Source organism: Neofelis nebulosa, chromosome 4 (assembly GCF_028018385.1).
Source record: "Neofelis nebulosa isolate mNeoNeb1 chromosome 4, mNeoNeb1.pri, whole genome shotgun sequence".
NCBI classification, from domain to species: Eukaryota; Metazoa; Chordata; class Mammalia; order Carnivora; family Felidae; genus Neofelis; species Neofelis nebulosa.
In genome coordinates, this window is record NC_080785.1 from 138,143,317 (window position 1) to 138,161,523 (window position 18,207).

An 18,207-nucleotide genomic window follows, 5' to 3' on the forward strand; every position below is an offset into this window, starting at 1 on the left:
TCTGCCCCTCCCCCACTTGAACGGTCTCTGTCTCTATCAAAATAAATAAATATAAAAAAATGTTTTTAGTTTTACTGCTTTTCTTAAATTGAAGTATAATTAACATGCAATGTTACATTAGTTTCAGGGGTGTTTTTTATGGCAGGTGTCGGGGCAACACTTGTTGCTCTATTTGGGACGTGGAAGGGGGCCTCATGCACGTGGCTTGATCGGACATTACGTGGAGACCACTGACATCTTCTTGGCATCTCTTCTTTAACCGAGAAACAAAAGCTAAATGCCCAGATCACTCCAACGATTTTCCCCAAGAGCATTATTATTGTCACATCCTTCACCAGCCGCGTCTATCCAGAAGTAAGACACCGGGCAGGACTATCGCCACTTGCCCCTCAGACTGCCTTCCAGGGAATTTGAAGATGGTCCTGCTTCCTCAGGATACATTTCTTCCATCTGTGAGACACGTGTAATGCACTGGTTTCATTTCTGACCTTTGCTAGAAATTTTCATAATTAAAATATAAGTAGGCACTCTCCACAGTGAGAACATGGTCCTCCCCACCCACATGTGCCAATTATAAGGCCATGTGCAGTGCGGGGCAGGGCAGGGTCTGCGGTCGCCCTGCTGAGAAGGCCAGCTGAGCCTGCTGCACCGGTTTGATTATAACCTGCTACCACCCCTGCCCCCCACCTCTACCAAAGCGACTGCCTTCTCTCTAGTCATGTAACCAGCATTTGTCAAGCATCTGAAATGAGCTGGAGCCTATGCTAGGCCTGAGCAAATAAAGAGAGGAATGAGCCATGGCATTTACTCTGCAAGAATACCAGCTACTGGTGTTGGAGGGTGTTGGGTAAATAGATGAAAGCAATTCAAAAGAGTCTACCTTTTCCGTCGCTAAACATTGGAGCATTTTTCTCAGAGCTAGGATTATGGTGAGGTGAGTGAGGCAGGGACGTATGAGTGTGGGGTAGGATCTGGTCTTTATTTATAATGTTGATGTTCTGTTCATCATGGACTTTTTTTTTTTTGTTGGCATCAATTCGGATTCTTTAAAATATTGCCTAGGGGCGCCTGGGTGGCTCAGTGGGTTCAGTGTCCGACTTCAGCTCAGGTCACGATCTCATGGTTCGTGGGTTCAAGCCCCGCATCGGGCTCTGTGCTGACAGCTCAGAGCCTGGAGCAAGCTTTGGATTTTGTCTCCCTCTCTGCCCCTCCCTGGCTCGCACTCTGTCTCTCCCTCAAAAATAAACATTAAGACAAAAATTAAGAAGTAAAATACTGCCTAAAAATATTGTCCATCTCAATTGCTGAGTTGGTTACCCCACCCCCATCCCCTGTGAATTTCGGACCTCATTGCCCTCACCTCACCCTTGTTCTTGCCTGGAATTTGACTCAAGCCTTACTCTCTGGGCTTTGAGGATCATTAGCCAACACTGATGCACAGCGAGTATCCAAGCTGGGTCACCCTATTCTTTTGAGTTTGGGGGATGAGTACTGAGGTGGACAAGTGTGGGTCCCAGCAAATAAATAAACAAGACCGTTTCGGCGTATGCTACGCGTGGTATGAGGGAGTGCGTGGGAGAGCTTACAATAGGGGTGGCGGAAGTTCCCTCAGGGGAGGCCGTATTTATGCTGAAACATCAGTGGTAAGTGGACACCATGGCCTGTACCTCTCAGACTTGCAACCTTTTTTTTTTTTGACAGCTAATCTTTAATGAGCCCATAGTTTGTGCTGTTATAATGTATGTAACAACGGGCATCTGCCCCCGCCCCTCATCTCCCTCAACAACACCGTGAGACTAGGACTCCTGGTACATCTATTTTTTTTCTTTTTATTGATAAAGAGACAGAATCCCAGTCAATTTGGGAAGATCACCAGCTAAGTTGGTGGGAAAAGAATGGGCACGTGGTGGGGGGAAGGGGAGCGTCAAACCTCGCCTGCCATGATTCAACAGTTACTTAATAAGCATCTGGTATACTCCAGGCGCTGTGCAATTAGTTAGGGGCATATGTCCTCCTCCCCCTCCTCCTCCATCTACCCAGCACTTAGCGTCTAGATTCCATGCATGTCACAAACTTTTTTTTTTTAATTTTTTTTTCAACGTTTTTTTTTTTTTTTTTTTTTTTTAAATTTTTGGGACAGAGAGAGACAAAGCATGAACGGGGAAGGGGCAGAGAGAGAGGGAGACACACAGAATTGGAAACAGGCTCCAGGCTCCGAGCCATCAGCCCAGAGCCTGACGCGGGGCTCGAACTCACAGACCGCGAGATCGTGACCTGGCTGAAGTCGGACGCTTAACCGACTGCGCCACCCAGGTGCCCCACAAACTTTTAAAATAGTCCATTTGCGAGGATGATGGGACTGCTCTATGACTCGATTGTGCTGGCCGTTACAGGTCCGTGTGGATTTGTCAATACTGAAAAGGGCGAATTACACCTTCATTTAAAAAACCTACCCCCCCCTCCTCCACCTCCACCCGCTATCCCCAGCCAAAGCAACAGGGGCGGGGGGGGGGGGGCGGGCTTCAGGTGGTCCCTGCCCTAACTAAGGCTTGGGCGACGGAAGAGCTTTTGTGGGCGGGCCCAGGTGCGGGACCAGAGTTAGCCACAGCGGGCCGGCGGGGAAGCAGGGGAAGGGAGAAAGTAGGCGCAGCCGGTGCGGGGGAGGGATGGGAAGAGCCCGTGGACCGCGGGGCGAACCCGGGGAGGCGGGGGGATGCCGGGAGAGAGGGAGGGACCTGCGGGCGGGTGCGCGAGAGGCACAGGCGAGGGAGGAGGGGGAGGCGTGCGCTCCGGAGCGAGCCGGGGGCTGCGAGGCGGAGACAGCCAGGCCACGGGCCGCGGAGCGTGCTCGCCCAGGCGACCCGCCCTCCCGGCAGCGGTGCGGACGGACCGACGGACGGCGCTGCGTGCAGGAGGCGCCCGGCCATGTTCAGCCGGAGCTCCCGGAAAAGACTCTCCAGCCGCTCGGTGAGTGTCCCCCACCTGAGCGGGGCCGATCTCCGGGTCCCCCCGGGCCTCCGCCAGCGCCCCTGCCCAGCCTCCCTCCGCCCGGCGGCCGCGCACCTGTGGCCCCAGGTAAGCCGGCCCCAAGCGCGGGGGCGCGTCCGGGGCGCGCGGGAGCGCTCGAAGGCGCGGAAAGGGTTAAGCCCGGACCCCCAGTCTGGGCGAGCGGGAGACCGGGAGCCGTGGCCCTGTGTGTCACAGTGTAGGGGTGCCCCGGAAAGCCCCCTCCCTCGCCTCTTAAGGCAGATCGGAATCCCAGTTGCAGAGCTCCACCGTCTAGCCTCTTGGAGCTCTAGCCGCGGACTTGACTTTGGGCTGTCTTTTGGGGTGTCCTCTGCTGCCCCCTTCCCAGGACCAGCAGCCTCGCCCTAGGCGAAAGCGCGATGGTAGCTTCTCCGGGACTCTGGGGAACAGAAAGGTCTTGCTTTTGTTTCTTAGAAACCCATGACCATGGTGTCTGGGGGAGACAAAGCTCCAGCCATGGCCATTTCTCGGTGGCTTGGTGGCCACGCAAGAGGTAGCCCGCCTGGGTCCTCACACCCTTCCCCACACGAGAGACCACCCTTGGGGCACTGGCAGCGCCCCGCCCCAAGTCCCCCACAACGGAGAGGGACTTTGGAGTCAAATCTGATAAGGTGGGGTGGGAGGGGCAGGTCATTCTGCCTGGGATACCAGTGGGGCTTTGGAGAGAGCCCCCGTGGTGGAAATATGGTTGTGTTGTCTTTTTGTTTTGAAGTTGACTGGACTGGGGCGGATAGAGAGAGGCCAGCCATGTAACGCCTGTGGTGACCAGTGCCCCGGGTTCGCCTTGCATAAATGGAGGTAGGATGCCTTTTATCCGATTCCTAAAGACTTAACACTTCGGGGGAGGAAACATGCATATATGCGTGTGTACATACATACATATATTTATCTCCTTTTGTAAATCTCACTTGTAAGTCACATGGAAAGAATGCAAAGCCTGTTCCTTTAAGAGTGGGGCTACATCTGCTCCAAATATCCAAGGTGGAAGTGGTGGCCAGACACTGGGGGATGCGGGAGAGCTGGGCTCAGGCTGCATTTCCCTGATGGGAGAGTTTTCTGTCCCTCCTACCCATACTCTGTGTATCTAAGTTGCTGAGCCCCAAACGGTGCAACTTGGCAATGTCTCCAAGGGCCACAGTGCATCGTGTCGAGGACAGCTGGTATTTGCCAGTTGTGTTTTTAATTCAGCCCCTGTAACTCTGGGTCCCACCCACAAATCCACTACTGCCCGCCTGCGCTGTGTCAACCCTCTTCGGTGGCCAGATGTTTCTTATTAATGTACCGTGAATGTTGACTTCCAGGCAGCCCCAGCCTGGATTGGAATGATTATGTTTGGGAGATGCGGGATCTGGGTGCCCTCCCAGTGCATCTGGCTGCTCGGGCTCTGGTTGGGAAAAGTTGGGGTGCAGGCTTGCAGGCTCCCAGTTTGATGATGTCAAGAGAAGAGGTGGATCCTTCTTGGCAACTTCATGAGAAAAGAAAACACGTGACAGGAGACTATTCTCTGACATCCTCACACGTTCTCCCTTTGATGAGTACATCTTTCCCCTTTCTCCACCACTCATAGGGCCCTTTGATGAAGGCCGTCTCTGGACACAGGGGAGGAAAGGTCTGCTTTGATTTTACGTTACCCCTCTGTGCAGGCTTCTCTACTGTCTCCCAAACGGTAACGTGTGCTGGGTACCCAGTTAGGAGGAAACTCCCAGCCGGCTCCTTCAGAAATTAAATGCTTTTGTTCCTGCCTCAGATGGGGTCTGGCAGCCTCTTTGCCTTTGTTTCAGGGCACTGAGCGCAGCCCTTATGGCTCCCAAGCATTTAATAACTTCTGTGTCAGAGGCACGGCTAGGCGACCTTATAAATATGTAATGGGCAGCCCTAGGCATCCATCAGTGCCAGTGCTGTGGCCCAAATAGTTGGCCCCTTGTGTGTCCCAAATGTGAACATGGGTGATATGTGGAGTAGGTATAGGAACCTTCTTTGGTAAACCAAATCCATTATGGCAGGAGTAAGGGCCTCTTCCTGTCTGATCTATCTTGTGCTCTAACTGATGGTGGGTGGGGGGGGCGAGGCAGAGTGATGAACAGGAGAGTGCTTCCCAGCTCCTCCCCTACTCTGGGGCCTTTGGGTCACCTGACCAGAGGCCTGTTGGGTAGTAGGTCAGTGTGGGGGTGTGGCCTAGCGTGCCTCCTTTCTGTATGACCTCTGACCTCCAGTAAGCCTCTCACCCTCCTTAGGTCTCGGTTTCCCTAACCATCAGCTGGGAATCAATGTACTTAACTCACGGCGTTTTTGTAGGGATGAAGTGAGATACTGAAAATACATTGCCCGGTATCAGGCACACAGTAACTGTTAACTACGTTTGTTAATTATTTTGAACTTCCTCAGGGAAGGAAGCGTAGCTTGCCCATTTGAGTCTGCTGGGTGTCCGGGTCACTTTAGACTCTGACGACCACAGCTTCTTGGAGAACCTTCAGCCCTTTGAATCCAGCTGATTTTGTGACGGGGGAACAAGTGTTGTATGTTCAGCCCATTGTGGAGCCTTTCTTTTGGAAAGAGACCCTTTCATTAGGCTGAGATGGATTTTCGTGAAGAAGTCGTTCCCCACCCCCCTCGGCAGCAGAAAGGCTTCACTTTGGCTCCATGAATGGGGTTTTTTATGGTATTTCCAACCATTGCTGGAAAGGAAGCAGCTCCTTTCTTTCGCCCCCTCCTTTTCCCCCATGGGCATACTTTTGGGTGACCTTTTGGAGAAGAGGGACAGCCATTTCTGGGTTACAGCGCAGTGTTCTTTTTTGGCATTTGGGAACCCACAGCGTGCTCACTTTCTGCTCTTCTGACAGGGGGGGGGGGGGAGGCTGTGAGGCGCTGGGAGAGAGAGTTGTGCCTGGGAAGGAGCCAAAGGCTGGCCTGACAGAGGCCGAAAGGCTCCCTGTGGTCTAACCCCAGGAGAGAGGATTTCCTTTACCCCAGAGGACCAAGGCACCCTAAGTATTACCACTCGGCCTCTCTGCTGGCATCTCTGCTTCTACACAGGTCCCCTCCAATCCACTGTCCCCCAGCAGGCATTCCCCCAGAAGTGGAACAGAATCGCGTCGCTGCATCCAGCACAAAGGCACGAACGTTCTAGGGAGGAAGCCTGTTGTCAACAAGGTTTGCTTCCTCCTCTGGTGTGGTGGAGGGCGCTAAGGCTTTGAAGTCCAGACGGAGCTGGCCTGCTGGCCTGCTCTGGCTCGGACCAGCTGTGTGACCTTGGGCAAATGACTTAGGCTCCCTGAGTTTCATTTCCGTCCACTGTCAACATGGGCTCTCTCTGCTGAGCAAATATTTGAGTTCCTGCTTTGTGTCCCACACTCTGGTCGTGCTGGGGATACAGCAGAGAACACAGCAGACTGGATTCCTGCCCTCATTCAACAAATAATTACTTTTTAGAGAAGGTGTTCGGGAAGGCACTTTGTGAGGTGACATTTGAGCAGAGACCTAAATGAAACAAGGGAAGGAGGAGATGACTCTGTTGATTCAGACCTGGGGCAGGAGCCAGCTGTATCACCATCTCCTGGGAGCTTGTTAGAAATGCAAAATCCCAGGCCCTGTCCTAGACTTAGCGAATCTCAGTGGGAACTTCAGTAGGATCCCCAGCTGATTCATGTGCAGGTTAAGGATAGAGAAATGCTGAGTTAAAACCCTTAGCCCTGGAGGAGTGCTTGGGTGGCTCAGTTGGTTAAGTGTCCCACCTAGCCTCAGGTTATGATCTTTCCGTTTGTGAGTTCGAATCCCGGGTGGGGCTCTGTGCTGACAGCCTGGAGCCTGTTTTGGATTTTGTGTCTCTCTCTTTCTGCCCCTTCCCCACTCGTGCTCTGTCTGTGTGTTTCTCTCTGTCTCTCAAAAATAAACATTAAAAAAAAGAATAAAATAAATTATAAAAAAAAAAACCACTTAGTGCTGTGTATGCCACATCTCTGTACTTCAGGGCTCTCTCTGTGTGAATAAAGATGCCTAAGGTCCTCTGGAAGTCTCTTCTAGTTCATGGAGATTTTCCTGAGTTACTATACTCTCTCCCCATTTGTATCATCACCCATACCTGCAGGGGGCGACTGTGGGGATTTGTAGAATTTCTCAAGAAGAAAACCCTAAATGGATTTTTGTGTCTTGGGGAACAGAGGGCTCACAATTGGCAAACAGAGTGCTGTTCTCCACCTGATCTGGGGCAGGTGGGGAGAGGTAGGCACCCTTCCCTGCAGGTGACCTTGCCACAAAGAAGCAGCATGTCAAGGCAGCCGAGGGCAAGCCCCACGGCGGCTGGGGCTCAGAGGAAATTTTCATTAAGAGGAAGATTAAGGCATCTTCATGGACTGTGAGCAGAACAAAATCATTAATAACTAAGCTCTTCGTACACTATGAGACAGCGTTCTCAGTGGGGGTTAATTGGGCTTGCTTGTTTGCAACCACTTTGAGCAGGGAGAGAAAAATAGCCGTTTTTACAGTGAAGATTTGCCCTGTGAATACCTAGGCACTGCTAAATAAAAATAGTAATGATAAAGCCAGAGCCGTCAGCAATAACAAGGATGTCCAGACCTCCATGTAATACATCCATTTCTGGTTTGTCCTCACCAGACCCTGCGAGGTAGATTGAGAAACTGAGGCTCAGAGTTGTTACATAATCTGTCCCAGGTCTCCTGGCTATGGAGAATGAGTTGGGATTTAGCTTTAAAACCCAGATTCATTTTCTTGTGACTCACCGCCTCTTGTCACCTCTCTTTTGAAAGGCAGAGGGCTCTCCGGTCACATCCAGCCTGCAGGTGGATTTTCTTTGGTTTGCACAGTGTGTTAAGAGGCCTTTTTATAACGTTAAAATCCAGGTTTCCAGCTTCTCTTTGAAAATGCAAAGATGTGATAGCAAGGAGCCTACTTTGCTCCCTGGTAGTATATGAGTGCTCTCTCTTTAGATGGACGTGACCTTGGCTTGCCATGATCTCTGACATTCTTGTTGCCGTCAAGGATCTCTTCAAGTATTTAGGTGACCTGTCAGGTACTGGAAGTGATTGGAGTTTGTAAATCCTGAGTGAGCATTCTCATCTCTCAAAACAAAAAAAGTGATTTAAAAAAACCAGTAGCTACGGTTTTAAAAGTGTGGACAGTGCCAGGCTAGTGTTTTTACATCCTTCTTGTCTTGGACTTATAGCAATCCTAGGAGACGGTGCAAATATTTATACCTGTTTTAATAGATAAGGAAACTTGAGTTTCAGGGTTAAACAATTTGCCCGAGGTCCTACAGCCAGCAAGTCGATGGTATTCCAACCTTGTTTGACTGCAGAATTCTGTGTCTGGACCAGGACTTTTCAGACTTGGCTTGCATGTGAATTCCCAAGGCATCTTATTCAAATGCAGATTCTGATTGAACAGGCTGGAGGCCCGGGCCTAAGGTTCTGCATTTCTCACAAGCTCCCAGGTGATGCTGACACTGTTGGTCCAAGGACCACACTTTGAAGAGCAGTGGTCTGGACCAGGGGTTGGAAAGTAAGTCCTGCCGGCCGATCTGACCCTTCACCCGTTTTGTATGGCTCGTAAGACATACGTGGTTTTAACATTTTTTAATGGTTGGAAAAAAAAATGAAGGCTATTTCATGACATAGGAAAAATGATACGCAAGTCAGACTTGAGTGCCCATAAATAAAGAGCTCTCTGAACAAACTTACATCTATCTGTTCACGGACTGTCTATGGCTGTTTTCTTGATACAGTGGTAGAGTTCAATATTTGTAACAGATCGTATGGCCTTCAAAGCCAAAAAGCATTAACTGTCTGGCCCTTGATGGAAAATGTTTGCCAATCACTGGCCTCTACCCCTGTCTAGGGGAATATGCAAGTAGCTTCTCTGGGTTTTAGAAGAAAGGCATCTGAGAACCTTTCCGAATCAGGGCTAGAGGAAACTTCCCCTCCACCCTGGATGAGATTGGTGCAGAAATCAAAGACAACCAAAGAACCAGGGAATAGACCAAAGCCATTTCTAAAGGGCACGTGGAGATGAGGCTTGCAAGACCAGATCAATGAACCGCCAGTGGATTCTAAGCTCCTTGTAATCCCTTTAACGTTTCAGCTTTGCTGATAAATGTAGATTCGACCTGAGCATTAAAAGGCGGGCTTTCAGAACAAGCCTCCTGGAGCTGCACTTTCATGAGCAGCTGATGTGGAAAGCCCAGAGCCTTGCTAGCGTTGTGAGGTGGTTTTAATTATGCAGAGCGGTTTGTCTCTGGACAACCGGCGGCCTCTCCAGGCAGGATACTTTGGCCCCATGCAGCCGCCCCAGAGGCAGTGCTCACTGGGTCAGCCAAGACTGCCTTGAAAAGCATCTTAGTTACCCTGGCAATTGTGTTGATTGATGATTAGGGTGGTGATCTGGGGAGACGCCGGCCTGGTTTCCTTTAGTGGATTGTAATTTGGCTAAGAAATGGGTTCCCACTGATTATTTTGCTTGGGGAGGAAAAATACGCTGTCTCGGTCAGTTGATGTGCCAAGAAAAGGGGGAAAAAAGGCGATCGTATGTGTGTTTGCACCCAAGACTTTTGCCTGGAATCTTCAAAGCAGGGAAGGATACTTAGCCCAGAACCTTGCTGTTTGGCTCACCTTATGTTATTGGCATTTGATGACATGCTTGTTGGAAACTGAAACACCTTAGTAGGATTTTTCTCTTGAGGAAACCTATTAGTTTATCCCAAGATATTATTATTGTCTCTCATTTCAAAATAAGGCATGGTTGTTATAAAGTATTTTTTTTTAAATCACACGCTCGCACACGTGTACACATATAAAACTTATATAGCACAGAGAAGAAGACCTTTAATTGACTTTTGAGATCAGGGGTCAGTGAACTACAGCCAGTGGGACAAAATCAGGCTGCTGCCTGTTTTTTGTATAGTCTGCTCTCTAAGAATAGTTTTCATAGTTTCAAGTGGTTGGGGGAAAAAAAGAATAACATTTTGTGGCACATAAAAATTATATGAAATTACAATTTTAAGTCCATAAATAGAGTTTCAGTGGAGCACAGCCATGCCCATTCATTTAGTATCCTCTCTGGTGGCCTTTGCAATAGCAGAATTGAGTAGTTGAGATGGTCCTCGTGGTCCAGGAAACCGAAAGTGTTTACTACCTGGCCCTGTTCAGAAAGTTTGCTGACCCCACAGCTAGAGATCTATTGCTTATGGCTTGCTTTTTATTTTCTCAGATTCGTTCAAATTATTATGTGTTAATAAGATTTTATTATACATTCTCTATGGTCTTTTATAGCATACCTTTTGTTCATAAAAAATATTTTTGGGGACATCTTTGCATGTCATTATATAAAGAGCGCAAAGATCTAATACATTTCTTAGCTCTTAGAATACAGGGTATGGGTTATCGCTGAATTAAAACTTTTCTGTTCAAGGCTGCTTTGGTTGTTATTCCATCGTTCTTGATTATATACTATATGATAATAGCTTTTCTTCTGCTTCAACATAGTTATGTGGAGCTCTTATCAAACTGTCCTCCAAATGGCTGGTGCCAAGTTCCACCCCTGCCGTTGAAAAAATTTGCGTATATTTATGTGTTCTTTGGGCTGAAACTTTGAAACATCTCAGCTTGCACAGCAACCTTGTAATTAATCCTTGTTTAATCACCCTGAGTGACAATTTGTACCCGATGGATAGTGAGGAAACACAGAGCGTTGGTGTCAGTCATTTGGTTTTTCAAAATAAATCTTATTTGTCTTTAATCCTGAAGGTGGTACTCAAGTTCTGTTGAAAGGTTGTCATTCATCCTGAAGCTTGTGTTGGTTAAGGTCAGTGGGATGAAGGGGAGGGAGGTGGGGACCTAATAAATGTGTTATATTGTGGTCTGTCGGTTCAAAAAACTGGAAGGTTATCCTTTATCTCTGCCATTAATGACTACCCCAGAGGGAGTTCCCTACAGACAGAGAGAGCATTCCCTCAAGGGAGTGAGTCCCACATCATTGAGCATTTTGAGATCAAAAGGATTCTACCTGCCTTGTGTATGGGAGGGCCGTAGGGGGTGATCTCTGGGGAGAAATGTGTACTTCGAGATAGTGTCATAAAAACTTCTGTGAAGCTTATGAGGGCTTCTTTGGAAGCACTATAGCTGAGTGGTTAAAGGGATAGGCTTTGATGACATGTGGCTGGAATTATAATCTTGGTTCTGCCTTTTACTAGCTAAGAATCCTTGAAAATGTGACTTAACCTTTCTGGAGCCTTTCTTGGTTTTCTCAGCTGAAAAATGGGATAATATCACGTACTCTTACAAGGTTGTCTTAATGAAATTGTCATGAGGATTGCATGGGGTAAAGCATGTAACATGCCTCATTGTGTGTGGTATTTAACATGGGCTCCACATGTTTGTGGTTGAAAGAAAGAGGAGCAGAAACAGGATTAGATAAGGAGCAAGAAGGTGTGGGTTCATGGCCCTGGAAATTGGAGATTCAGTGACCAAGAATAAGTCACTTCCCCCACCATGAACCGTGTGCTTCGTTTGTTAAACGTGACGCGTGATCATTAAATATCATGCGTGATGATTCCCGTTTTAAGAACTTCTGCCACAAGAGGTGGAGTCCCCTTCACACACAGAGACACACGCACCCCACCGCCACCGACCACGTGGGAGTTCAGGTTCAAAAGGAATGAGAATTCCGGAAGGAATAGCAGATTCACATTGCTCATCGCACACTTAGCTAGAGACATACACACTTCAGATGAAATGGAGTTGAGTAAAATGGGGTCCTATACCCTCACCATCTATTTGCTTAAATGAGGTGTTCATAGGATGTTTGTTAAAACAACTTGCAAACCGTCACACGAAGATAACATTTAAATTTTGCTCCCGGGGTCAGTATGTAGACAGGGGCCTTTTTTGTGCCTCACGCCCACCAACTGCACCATGAAAATTCATGTCCAAGATGAAAACCATGCATCGTCAAGGAAATGCTTAATCCTTGTAACTCAAGCCTGCTTAAGAAGTGTCAGTTTTTGTGGCTTCTGGTATGCCACAGGAGACACTTTGACCTGTATGATCATTATGCAGAAGCTCCCTTTTGTAAGGCATGAGAAACAAGGATATTTATACAATGTTTGAACCCAAGATCCTACCCTGGAAACTCCCGAGATACGATCTGGCCTGTACCTGTATTTTGTTGACATGGTACCAGCTTTAAAATTTTCGGGAGTTGCCAACTTTTGACATTTTGTGTAAGAAATCAGATTTGGGTTTTTGTTTGGAACAGTGAGAATTTCTGACAATTCTGGGCTCATATTCCTCCCTTCCTTTCTGGTGGGAACACATGTGTTTCACTTTTCTGCAGTCCCCACCAGTCTCTCTTGTGTTATACCTGGCCTGCCTCACTCATTGACATCACTGGCTGGTTGCTATAGATCTCTCATTTTGTGCTACTAATTTGGAGAAGCAAGTGGGCCATTATGCATGACTGGAAGGCTGGTAAGAATGGCAGAATGGAATAAAGTCGCCCCTTGGCAGGGGTAAATGCGCTGAGCAGGTTGCCTAAGTAGCGAAATTTCCTCTGTCTGGGAGATGCTCTTTGGAAGGAGCCCACACTGTTGAGGGTCTGCTCTGTGCTTGGCTTCTTTCGTGCAGTGGCCCATGGCCCCCTTAGAACAATTTTCTGAGGCACGTATTTTATCTGCCACTTGGTAAATAGGTGAGACCGAAGGAGGTTAGGTAACATGCCCTAGGCCACCTGGGCAGTAAGTAGTGGGGTCAAGATCGCAAGGTCTACAACTGAGAGAGGGTGTTCAGCTCTGGCGTTTTGACTCTTGTCTAAATAGCAAACTATACCTTGGGGAAAGCACTCCTATTCTCAGTGGTCTGGGGAGGAGGTGAGACTGTTGTCTACCCTGAACAAAATGTCTGAAGAGCGCTGGGCTCGTTGGTTTATTTGTGGATCCAGTCTTAAAGGTGAAACTCTTATAAAATCAAGGGGTGTGCTCTTGAACTTACTAGGGTGTCTGAAGGATGAGAGATTGGCTTCTTGCAGTTTCCCCATCAGATCTGCATACACTGAAGGGGGCTCCACTCAGCTTATTGGCAGCTTTGGTGTTCAGTTGGGCGGTCTGGGGCGCTTGTGAAAGGCAGGGGTCTGCAGAATGCCATTTGCATGTTTCCCAGAGGAGACCTCCACAGGAGAGGTCGAGAGAGAGATTACAGAGCATCCCCTCTGCAGCTAGCTTGAAGCCCACAAGCTAAAAATAAACACAATCTCCAGAGTTTGGACCTGTGCTTTGGAGCTTACGGTCCCCAGCGTTGTACAGATCATGACACCACGATACAAAACAGATGCAAGCACATTTGACGGCTGGAAGGCATTTAATGAGAGCCTTATTTGATTTTATGTTTGGTAAATTACTTGGGGATGCAGAAATTGCTTTCACAATTCTTAAAAACTGGCTCATTATGAATACGGGTAACATCCAGACCGGGTCCTCCAAGTTGAGTGCTGAGGAATTAGGCCTCCCGGGGGCTTATTATATGAATGCAGGTGCTTTCTTTCTTCAACGACACTATGAAATTACTCTCATAATATAATTTCTCAAAGTCTTTTCTTCCACAGTCAGGCACCCAGGAGCACACTCCTGTCATTTGCATCCTCGATAACTTGGCCTTCAGAGCTTCTCCAGTGACTTACTGAGTTGTTTGCAAAATACAGTGGCAGTTTCCTTTCATCTTTGTGAAGCCCCAGATTTGGAGGCAATAGAGGACAGGAATGTCTCCGTCCTCTTGGGTCTGGGATTATCTGAATTCAAAGGGAAGGACACGTAAATGGGTTTCCCTGCGTTCTGGGAGGTGGGACAGCTTACTAGATGTATCCACCTGAGAGGGATTTTGGAAAATTTTGTTCTTTAACTTTTAAAATCCTGGTGACATCAGCATTTTAAGGCAGTTTTATTTCTTATTTTTCAAGTAATTCCGATCAAACTGTTGGATGATACGTGTAGCATTAGGGTGTGATTTCCTTGTAGTGGGTTTTTTATGTAGAGTTTTACATAATGGTATTAGTTTACTCCAGCTGCCAAAACAAATTAATACAAACTAGGTGGCTTCAAGGAACAGAACATATTCTTTTACAGTTATGAAGGCTAGAAGTTCAAGAACAAGGTGTCAGGACTGTTGCTTCTCTCTGAAGGCTCTGAGGGAAAATCCACTCCATGCATGTGTCTTAGCTTCCTGTGGCTCTTGGCAGTCCGTGGCATTTTTGGCTTAGAGATGTCCCTGCCATCTCTGCTTCTATCATCAGATGGCATTTCCTTTTATGTCTGTGTCCCTTTCCCTTCTTATAAGGCCTTGTCATTGGATTTGGGACCACCCTCATCCCGGATGATCGCATCTCAGGGTCCTTAACATAGTTACATCTGCAAAGACCCCTTTCCAAAATAAAATCAAATTTAGAGATGTTAAGTTACATCAGCAAAAACCCCTTTCCAAAATAAAATCAAATTTAGAGATGTATCTATTGGGGAACCACTGTTCAACCCATTATAATAATAATAATCATGGTAGTAAAGCAGATACTATTTTGTATTCTTCAGCAGTGCACCCGGCTAGGGCTTTCTAAATGTGTTAATCTGGAAAAGTACAGTAGTGCTGGAGGGCTGGGTGTTGACTTTGGGGCACCTTTGTAGGGAATACCCCTTTTGAGTACCCCTTTTGTCTTTTCTAGGCGCGGTTAAATGCTTGCAACAGGCAGGGATTGTACAAACAGCTATCAGTGAATGGAATTTGCTGCCCATATTGATTAATTCAGCAGTCTGAATCAGTTGACCCCCAGGTCACCCTATGAAGTTCATCCATCTTGTTGTAGCTTTTGTTGGGCTTTGCCAGGGAGATGTACAAGAAATGAACTGATAGTGTGTGGATGGGTTATTTGTGGGAAGAACTCTTGGCCCCGGGGCTTTCAATTAATGTCTAGGTTATTTAATTGATTCTCTTTCAAAGGGGGAAAAGATGGGCTCCCTTAGCAAAGAAAAATCTTTATAATCCCGGAAATAGATCCCATCTCCACAAAGTCCTGCCAGGAGTAAGTTACTCCACTCCCCAGCTCCTCCCACTGCTCTGTAAACACAACCAGAAAAAGTAGAACATTAATTGCATGTCCCCACTCCCTTATTTCTGTTCTGTTAAATTCGGCGTGAATGGATCTAGGCTTTTCAGAATAAATGAGCTGAAATAAAATGAAAGCAAATTCTGATTTTTCCAGTTACCATTATCACATGAGCTATCAATTGACCATTTACACAGTACGATGGATATCCTGTTCTAAGCACATGTCTTATATCCTTACATATAATTCTTTAAACCCTTTATGAGATGGATACCGTGATCCACAGTAGTTTCGTGAGAAGACCCGGGTGCTGCGTGTTGAAGTTACTTCCCCAAGGTCCCACAGCTAGTTAGTATTGAAACCAAGGTTAGATCTTAGGACTCGGACTGTGGAATGGGCTTTGAGCACCATATTCTTTGCCTGGCTCCAGAGTGATCTTAGAGATTCTGAGCAGTGGTGGGGGTGTCCCCTTCCCGCCCAGAGTTTCCCATTGATTAGCTCTCTGTCGGTGCTTAGAACTTACATCTAGTAAATTAGGTGCTACTTACTGCTGCTGCTGGTCCAGAGAACATAGTTGGTGAACCACTACAGCCCAGCCCTCCAGGACCTACTATAGCATTAGGGAAGAACAGGTAAACATAATTTAAATAACTTGTCCACATTAGCAGTCTCTGAGCTTTCTTCACGCAAAGTAGTTTAGATTACTGCTAAGTGATTGGTGTTGATGTTGAGGGTCAGGAGTTTAGATTGGAAAAAGAGTCCCTACCCCCCACTTAAGCGATAATATATTCTTGGCCTCCTCCTCCTCCTCCCTGTCAAGTAGAGGCCATGGAATGTAATAAAGTACTTTTCAAGCTCTTTCGTCAGCTGGAAAGTAGAACCGGCCAAGGTCTGTGTCTGTGAAGATGACTAAAGATGAATGAGGTTCTAGCCCTGTGAGGTGGTGAAATAGATTGTAAGGCTACAGAAATGAAATAGCGTGTTGCTGGAATAGGAATGGGTCCTTGAGGCCAGCCAGGACCCCTCCAAAACCAGACCCGAGCCTTTGTGCACCGTGGTGTGCAATAGAGGTGACCTGTAAAAGTAGTGGGGGAAAGATTTAATAAACTGTGCTAGGACAGGCAGCTTTCCGTCTAGAATTAAAAGAGATCCAAAACTTAAATTGAAAACAAAATTGAATTTTCTTGTGGATGAAAACTTTTACAGATTTGGAAAGTAAAAGGCATACCTGAATTCGAATAATTTCTCTTTTTCTGTCCCCCACTCCATACCCTGTCGCCACACTGGCCACCTTTCTGGTCCCCGAACACAGTAGGCATATCTCCACCCCAAGACGTTTGCCCATGCTGGGACCTCCCCCAGATGTCCACACGATTTGTTTCTTGGCTTCCTTCTGGGCCACTCTTCCAGCATTTCCTTGGAGCAGCGTTCCCTGGCCATCCCGAATATTGTGTCATCCCTTCCCTTTTCCAGGCTGCTCTTAGGTTTTCACAGAGCACTTGCCACTACCTACCATTGTGTTACGTTTTCATTGGATTGTCTGGATCTTGATCTGCTCTAGAATTAATTATTATAGTCTACACAAGATTTCAATGCCATAAGGATCTTTTTTTCCATGTCTTTCCATTCCCCAGCACCCAGAAGAATACCTGGTTATGTGGGGCAAAAATCCCGTTAGAATTTATTGACTAAATGAATGGGTGACAGGGAACCCAGAGGTCATAAAGGAAGATGACTTTCACATGAATAACTTAAAAATCGTCAAAAGACAAATTGAGAAAATTATTTGTAGTGAGTGATATACAGAGATCTAACTTTTCAAAATACAAAACCACTCTAAGTAGAAAAACATGACATGACTCCATAGAAAGTTGGACAGAGGATGTCATTAGGCAGACGTGTGAGAAAGTATTTTGTTTCTTAATGATGTTAGCATTTCTCATGTCTCTGTTTATTTGTGAGTCCAGTATAAATAGGTGTTAGAAAATAGATTTGTGTAGAATGGTGAAGTTTGTGTTCCATGAATTACAGCATCTGTTTTCCTAGGAATTATTAAAATAGTATGCATACGCCTGTGTTTCGAGCTAAGCTTTGTTCACGTCTGTTGAGAAGATAAAAAGACCTCTTAAGATTCCTTAGGATTTGGCATTGTCCATGGGTGTAAGCAAGATCCATAGCTGGATTGTGGGATCCAAGAGATGCCAGGAAAACAATGACTAAAACTACAGCAAAAATTCACATCTATGTCTAGGAAATGTGGACATCTGGCCACTCAGGGCTGCCTTTCTGTTTTCTTGTCGCAGTACCTCGGAAGGGCTGCCACTGGCACTTAGTGGTTTGGACCCGGGGATGTTCAACATTGTGCAGCCTGAGAGACTGGGCCATCGCAGTGAGGGTCTCCCTGCCCCAAAGCCAGTGGCATTCTCACCCAGTGAGAAGTAATGCAAAGTGTTGCAAGCAGCAGATGCCTTTGGGAAGTGCCGCGTATACCTCTAATACTTGGAAACTCGCTGACATTCTCTGGATCTCAGTTTCCCTCACGTTGAGATTGAGGCACATAGATGATAGAATCAGGAAGGGCCCCGTCACCATTAACCCACGGTGACAGCGTTACTAGGCTTTCCTGCCGAAATCGCCAACTGAGGAGATTTTGGCAAGAAGACATTGAAGAGGAGTTCTTCACTCAGTCCCCTTGCTGGATAAACCAAACCAAACTCTGATCCCTGTAGATATGGTGTAGAGTTGTATATTACCAGGAGTGAATGTGTTTGTTCTTAAATCTATTCATGCGTGTTACACTTGGGACTGTAGATACATATGCTAACTTCATAAGTCTATGAAATATGGATGTAAACAGAAATGAGTTGTTATTTCTATGAAAATGAAGCTGAATGCTTGGAAATGACCCAATGATGAATACTAAAAACAACCCAGTTGAATTAAGTTTTGGGAAATATGATTCTGAAAGACGGAATGAGGCAGAAATGGTAAAAGGACATGGATTTTTTTTTGGACATCTTTAAGTTGTGACATGGCTCTAAAAATAACCAAACGGGAATTTGAAGAAGATGCATTATAGGTTTGTTT

The 18,207-nt window shown here is 46.8% G+C and overlaps 1 protein-coding gene across 2 annotated transcripts in view; it reads left to right on the forward strand.

Moving 5' to 3' along the window:
* Positions 1 to 2,743: 2,743 nt before the first annotated feature.
* The window catches only part of PRICKLE2 (prickle planar cell polarity protein 2), a 322,338-nt gene continuing 306,874 nt past the window's right edge, over positions 2,744 to 18,207 (forward strand). The window contains exons 1-2 of one of the 2 annotated variants that reach the window (XM_058726282.1): positions 2,744 to 3,075; positions 3,740 to 3,825. In XM_058726282.1, coding sequence (XP_058582265.1) covers positions 2,926 to 3,075; positions 3,740 to 3,825 — 236 coding nt within the window. In that variant the 5' untranslated portion in view covers positions 2,744 to 2,925. The remainder of the gene's footprint in view (positions 3,076 to 3,739; positions 3,826 to 18,207) is intronic. The other variant, XM_058726284.1, reaches the window with a different exon arrangement.